We start from the raw sequence: 7,110 nt of genomic DNA, 5'->3' as shown, positions 1-7,110 counted from the left end.
GCAAGCGGGAAATGTGCAAAAGCCTTTCCCTAAAAAAGGAAACAAGGAAGGAAAAAGAAGAAAAAAGTTTATTGTAGTCAGTAACACAATGGGACCTAGTACTAGTCCAGTCCTGACCCAGGGTCCAAAACACTCTACTAGGGTGCAATAAAGTACAGAACCCTTCCATGGGCGGCCCCAGCCTTGAGGAGGATTCCTCCGGCTGCCCAGTGAAGCCTGTCAAGGAAGCAATTCTCCGTGGCTGTCCTATGGAGTTTCAGGTTGGTTTCGGGTAGTAGGACGTCCTATGTGGTTCATGAAGTCTTGGCTTTTCGGCGTTGGGTTCCCCAAAGCAGAATGGAGATGGATAATGTAGTGGATCCCAGAATCCCGAAGAACATAAGAAGTGAGAAAGAGCCCTGTGATTAACAGAAGAGAAAACGTCAGCATTACACAGAGGGGTGCATCTTGAACGCCTAATTCTTTCCTAGGAACATATGCCCCCATCTTGGGGCATATTCACAGCTGTTTCCTCCTCCTCTATGTAACTAGCATCTTCAGCTCCTGCTCTTGTGGTCTTTTTCATTGTTGTTGTTGTCTGTCATGGGGCTTGAACTCTGGGCCTGGGCGCTGTTCCTGAGTTCTTCAGCTCAAGGTGAGCACTCTACCACTTAAGCCACAGCGACACTTCCGGCTTTCTGGTGGTTAATTAGACTCAGCCTCCCGAGTTGCTAGGATTACAGCCACTAGAGCCAGGCTGTGGCTGTCTTTGAGAGGCTCTTTCTTGCCTATGCTTCCTCTTAACCCTGATGAGATCTAACTCCTCACCTGCCGCATACACTTGTATCCATGGAAGCCATCTTCACAAACACACTGCAAAAGACCAGGACCAGCAGGAGCACAAGATCCATTTTCAGGACACATTTCTGGGAGCCAGAGAAAAACAGAGAATATCATTAAAATTCAGTAAGTTTATTTCTTAAATATATGCTTTAGTTGAATTCTCTCAACCAACCTAATACTATCATGGTCACACTTGTAATCCTAGCTACTCAAGAGTCTGAGATCTGAGATTTGAAGCCAGCCCAGCCGGAAAGTTTTGTTTGTTTGTTTTTGTCGGTCGTGGGGCTTGAACTCTGGGCCTGAGCGCTGTCCCTCAGCTCTTCAGTTCAAGGCTAGTGCTCTACCACTTGAGTTACGCCACTTCCGGTTTTCTGGTGGTTTATTGGAGATAAAAGTTTCACAGACTTTCCTGCCCAGGCTGGCTTTGAACTGCGATCCTCAAATCTCAGCCTCCTGAGTAGCTAGGATTACAGGCGTGAGCCACTGGCACCCGGCCCAGCCGGAAAGTTTGAAAGCCTCTTATCTCCAACTAACCACCAAAAAGCTGGAAGTGGAGCTGCGGCTCAAGTTAATATCACATCATGGGGCTGGGAAGGTGGCTCAGTGGTAGAGCGCTTGCCTTGCATGCATGAGGCCCTGGGTTCGATTCCTCAACACCACATAAGCAAAAAGAAAAAAGCTGGAAGTAGGGCTGTGGCTCAAGTGGTATAGCGCTAGCCTTGAGCTGAAGAGCTGAGGGACAGCGCCCAGGCCCAGAGTTCAGGCCCCACGACCGGACCCAAAAACACAAACAAACAAAAAAAAGTTAATATCACATCAATATTGAGCAAAAAAGCTCATTGCTCAAGCCCTGAGTTCAAGCCCCAGAACCAGCACAAACAAACAAAAAAAAATTATTTCAATCATTTCTAGGTTAAAAAAAATTTACAATCAGAACATAACAATAATAAATTTTATCACTTTTTTCCCCTAAGGAAGTAGAGCCTAAGAACTCCGAACAAAAGGGACTTAAAGATCTTTATCTTTCTGATCTAAAGTACAGAATATAAGGGAGGAAAGGAAGTTCCTAGAAAGGTGGAGGAAAGACAGTATAAGTATACCTGGATTCCCAGTGCTATTGCAAAGATCCTTTTGCCCTTGGCAGACTTGGCTGTCTACATAGGAGGTAATGTGTACCCAGGCATTAATACCTCCAGGACAGATGACATCTTGAGGCAGTATCCTGAAGACAACACAGGTGGTCATAACATATAGTCCAAGGGGCTAGGCCTGGTTTCAATCCCCACACACAAGCTTGCAGCCCAGAGTTACTAAGCTCAGCAATGACCCTTTTTGATTCTTTTTTCCCCACCCTATTACTTACAGAGTCTGCAGTTGGGTAAAGCCATGGAAGGTATTGGTCAAGTTATCCTTGAGGGGATTTGCTTGCAAGTCTCTGCAAAACAGTTAGCACTCTGCATAGGAAAGCCCGCCCTCCATATACATTCGTACATTCACATACCTGCCTGGACCCAATCCTTATCTCAAGTGGTCTGAGTTTAGATATTAATATTTGTCCACCTTATCAAGAGTCTATTCCCAGGTTCATGCCTATAATCCTAGCTACTCAGGAGGCTGAGATATGAAAATTGAGGTTTGAAGCCAGCCTGGGAAGAAAAGCCTATGAGACTTATCGTCAAGTAACTACTGGGGAAAAAAAAAAAGCCAGTGGAGCTGTGGCTCAAGTGGTAGAATGATCGCCTTAAGCACAAAAGCTCAAGGATGGTGCCCAGGCTCTGAGTTCAAGCCCCAGGATGGATGTTTGCGTGTGCGCGAGCACACACACACACACAGCCTCTCCTCCAAAGACTTTCCCATCAATACTTAATTAACCATATTCACCTTTTAGTCTGGAGAGTACTTAACTACTTACATGATAACAGCAGTACGTGCTTGAGGAAAGTCTGGACCAGGATTCTTCAGAGAACAGTTCTGGAGATCTAGCCTGAGAAAATAATTAGTGTAAGTACGGGTCTCATTTTCGTTTTTTGTTTGTTTGTTTGTTTTTGTCGGCCATGGGGCTTGAACTCTGGGCTTGGGCGCTGTCCTTGTGTTCTTCAGCTCAAGGCGAGTGCTCTACCACTTAAGCCACAGCACCACTTCTGGTTTTCTAGTGGTTTATTGGAGATAAGAGTCTCACGAACTTTCCTGCCCTGGCTGGCTTTGAACCGCAATCCTCAGATCTCAGCCCCATGAGTAGCTAGGATTACAGGCTTGAGCCACCGGCGTCCAGCTATGGGTCTCATTTTCATCCAAGGCAAGGTTTGTACTTGATCAGGCAATTCCCTTCAGATAATATTAACTAAACATAACTGTGTTCACAACCATAAATGTGGTGCTATGGTAGACATTGTAATCAGGCAGTATACATTATAGCCAATACTAGCTACATGTAGCTACTTGAACTTAATGTAACCTAACAATCCAGTGCTTCGTTTGCACTAGTTACATTTCAAGTGCATATGAAATACTGTAACAATGTTAGTGGCTACTGTGTTCCTTCATCACAGAAAGTGATGGACCACAGTGTTCTAATCCGTGCACCTATGTACTATGCATATATTGGAAGACATTTTACCTCTTACCTAAATTAGTGATTTTCATATTATGATTCTTAGATCCACAGAGGAGATTTAAATCAAAGTGCAAGTTATATAAGGTTTTATATAAGTGTATTTTCTGTCAGACTGTAAACTTCTGTACATCAAGGACCACAACACATTATTTTTTCTCCAATATGTATTGCTTTCCATTTACTTACAAATACTGAGTGCCTACAAACTATAAACATATGAAAAGTATACAATATACACATATAATTCAGTAGCTCAGTCTTTACAAGGCTTTGTAGTAGTAGAATGCCTTGAGACTGTTACCATGGGACTGGAAAGGTGGCTCAGTGGTAGAGTGCTTGCCTCACATGCATGAGGCCCTGGGTTTGATTCCTCAACACCACATAAACAGAAAAGGCCAGAAGTGGTAATGTGCTCAAGTGGTAGAAAACTAGCCTTGAGCTGAAAAGCTCAGGGACAGCACCCAGGTCTAGAGTTCAAGCCCCACAACCGACAAAAAAAAAAAAAAAAAGATGTTGGACCATGCAGGGAAGTCTGTGAGACTTTTTATCTCCAATAAACTCACACAATAGACTCAGGGATGGTGTCCATGACTGACAAAATTAATTAATTAATTAATTAATTAAAAATAAATAAATGGGCTGAGATGGTAGCTTAATGGTAGAGTGCTGCCCTAGCATGCGTGAAACCCTAGCTTTGATTCCTCAGTACCACATACACAAAAAAAGCTGGAAGTGGCGCTGCGGCTCAAGTGGTAGAGTGCTAGCCTTGAGCAAAAGAAGCTCAGGGATAGCACCCAGGCTATCCCTGAATTGGCCATCAATCAATCAATTAATCAATAAGCGGTGCAGAAAAAGGGGAGTAGAATTAGTCCCAGTAGTTCATCTGTTGAACTTTAATCTGAGGGTGACAAACAGTCATAATGTTAAAGCAAGAGCATCATACTGAAAAAAAAAAAAAAAGATTTAGTTTTCAGAAAGTTTAATATAGAGAAGTATTTAGGTAGATTAGGGAAGGAGAATGAAAGCAAGACATGACATTTTGAGTTTGAAGCAAGAATACATCCTAGAAGAAATGTTTTATAGGTAACTAGAGGTCCTACATACACCTAAAGCTTGGAAAAGTTAAAGCCCAAACAGACTTAATTTTGAGAGACACCTGCATGATGCATACAGTTGAAGCCATTAAAAATATTCTTGTGGGAAGCTGGGCTCAGGTGGCTCATGCCTGCAATCCTAACTACTCAGGAGTCTGAGATCTGAGGACCCAGTTCAAAGCTATCCGGGGCAGGAAAGTCCGTGAAATTCTTATCTCCAATAAACTACCAGAAAACTGGAAGTGGCACCGTGGCTCAAGTGGTAGAACACTCTCCTTCAGCTGAAAAACTGAGGGACAGTGCCCAGGCCCAGAGATCAAGCCCCATGACCACCCCCACCCCCCCCAAAAAAATGTATATTCTTGTGAGGGCACTAGTAGCTCATGCCTGTAATACTAACTACTAAGAAAGCTGAGATCTGCAGATAGAGGTTTGAAGGCAGTTCACGCAGAAAACTCTGAGAGACTATCTCCAAAATAGTCTGCAAAAAGATGGGCTGGAGGAGTGGCTCAAATGGAAGAGCACCAGCCTGACAAATATTTGGCCCTGAGTTCAAATTCCACTAATGCCAAATAAATGGGGGAAAAAGCCATATCTTTCCAGGAGAACCACAGGATTGTTTACTTAGCAAAAAATGCTGGGGCTGGGAAGGTGGTTCAGTGGTAGAGTGCTTGCCTTGTATGCATGAGGCCCTGGGTTCGATTCCTCAGTACCACATAAGCAGAAAAAGCCGGAAGTGACTCTGTGGCTCAAGTGGTAGAGCAGTAGCCTTGATCTAAAGAGCTGAGGGACAACGCCCAGGCCCAGAGTTCGGGCCCCAATCCAAAAAAAAAAAAAAAAAATTCTGTAAAACTTAAAAGTTTGAGAACACTTTAGATGCATCTACTTAGGCACCGATCTGGTAAGGCTTATAGACTTAATACTTTTTCCAAAGTTCAAGGATGTCTTCTCCTCCCTCACCCCAAGATGGCGCCCTTCTGATTCAGGCAGCAGCGGGCACGCAGCGTTAGTTCTGATGTCTGCTTACAATAAACAGCCACTTGTGAAAAATTTTGCACACTTCCCGGACACTGAGTGCATATCTGCAGGAGAGAGAGAAAAAGAAACAATTTTATTAGGACTGTAGGAAATAAAGCCAAGATAAGATCAAAAGCTAACTGCCAGTAAACCTAGTTATTGGGGTATTGCCAGTTGGGCAAGAAGTCAGTCGGACTCTCCGCTCAATTAATAAGCTAGCCATATTCCAGATGCATAGGTAGGAGGATTGCTGTTTGTGTCCCGATGGGACAAAAACATGGGAGGAGTGTCTAATAAGCGGGAGAGATTCTGAGTTCAAAATTCTAGCGATCATCCGCCCTCCCACCCCTAAAATTAACTGTCTGTATCCTCTCCAGAAGTCCTCTAACAGAGGTGGCTTTTACAAGGCTGGAGTAGAAGATGCCATTTCTTCTCCTAAAGCTGGGTGTCTATCAGTAAAGTGCCAGACTTTCGGTACCAGTCCTCACTCAGGGAGGGCCTTCGTCTTTGAGAATTATCAACTAAACATAGGATAGCGTCTTCAGAGACCTCTCCGACACACCCGGTGAGGACTACAGGTACACAAAGAACTCGCCATCCAGTATCACAGAATGTAGTGGAAGCACCCACTACGTACGCGGAGGAAGCAGCCTGCAAACGTCTAGGGGACTCCTCCGTGGGAAGAACAAATTAGTTATTCCAAGACTGAGGAGCGAGGAGATCAAATTTCAAATGACTTCGATGCAGGGCGGACGAGGACGGCCGGGGTCTGGGAAACTGAGCGCTAGGGGCAGGATCCGGCCGGGTACGGCAGAGGCCAGAGACCAAATCTGGGCTTGTGCTGACAGGGTGAATGGGGACAGCCACCGGCGAGCGCGACCAGCAATCCTGCTTGGGCCCGACCTCAGACTTGCTTCTGTACCTCGGGGAGCGCCAGAGCCCTTTCCACGCCCAGAGCCAGGAGTAGGGCCGTAGCCCAAGGCCACAGGGCGCCAGGACTGCCGTGCACGGGAGACGCCATTTCCCGTTCCCTTCGACCTTCTAGACAGCTCGCGAGAGCAGCGCTAAGCCCCGCCCCTCGTGGCACGCCTGCGCGTAGAGGCGTGGCCTAGCCCGCCTGGCGCAGCTCCCTGGGCGGGGCTTAGCCGGTCCCCGTCGCCCGGCTCGCACTGCGGGACGCTGGCGCTGTGGGAAGTCCGCGCTCATGTCTGCGCGTTCCAGTTCTCTTTCGAAATGAACAGAGCCACCTCTTCTTCATTCCTCTCTTTACCTCACGCCTCTCCTGCCGCCGCCCAGCTCCTCTGAGCGGACTGGAGGCGCCCTCAGCCCCGCATTCTATGCCCCCCGGGACGCCTCGATAACGCTTACGGCCGTGGCCCGGGCCGCTCCATCCGCCCTCAGTAAACATGGCGGCGCAGCGTCTGGGGCGGGCGAGGGGCGGGGCGCTGTCACCCGACCCGGAGCGCTGCCTGCTTGCTACCCACGAGTGGAGACCAGGCAGGTGGGCCGGGCGGGTGGGGGCCGGAGCGGAGAGGCTCCGCTGATTCGTGTCGGCGCTGGGGA

At 46.9% G+C, this 7,110-nt stretch overlaps 1 protein-coding gene across 1 annotated transcript; it reads right to left on the bottom strand.

Moving 5' to 3' along the window:
- Positions 1-50: 50 nt before the first annotated feature.
- Atraid (all-trans retinoic acid induced differentiation factor) lies at positions 51-6,616 on the bottom strand. The gene is made up of 7 exons (XM_042696770.1): positions 6,470-6,616; positions 5,491-5,612; positions 2,735-2,806; positions 2,186-2,257; positions 1,923-2,044; positions 808-905; positions 51-398 (listed from the first exon to the last, which is right to left on the bottom strand). The coding sequence occupies exons 1-7, from the start codon at positions 6,566-6,568 to the stop codon at positions 294-296; spliced, it is 690 nt and encodes a 229-aa protein (XP_042552704.1). The 5' UTR covers positions 6,569-6,616; the 3' UTR covers positions 51-293.
- Between the last annotated feature and the right edge of the window lie 494 nt (positions 6,617-7,110).

This window comes from Dipodomys spectabilis, unplaced genomic scaffold, assembly GCF_019054845.1.
Source record: "Dipodomys spectabilis isolate Male_0828 unplaced genomic scaffold, ASM1905484v1 ptg000210l, whole genome shotgun sequence".
Taxonomy (NCBI): Eukaryota; Metazoa; Chordata; class Mammalia; order Rodentia; family Heteromyidae; genus Dipodomys; species Dipodomys spectabilis.
Note: the sequence above shows the minus strand (reverse complement) of the source record. Positions and strands in the feature narration are given on the sequence as shown.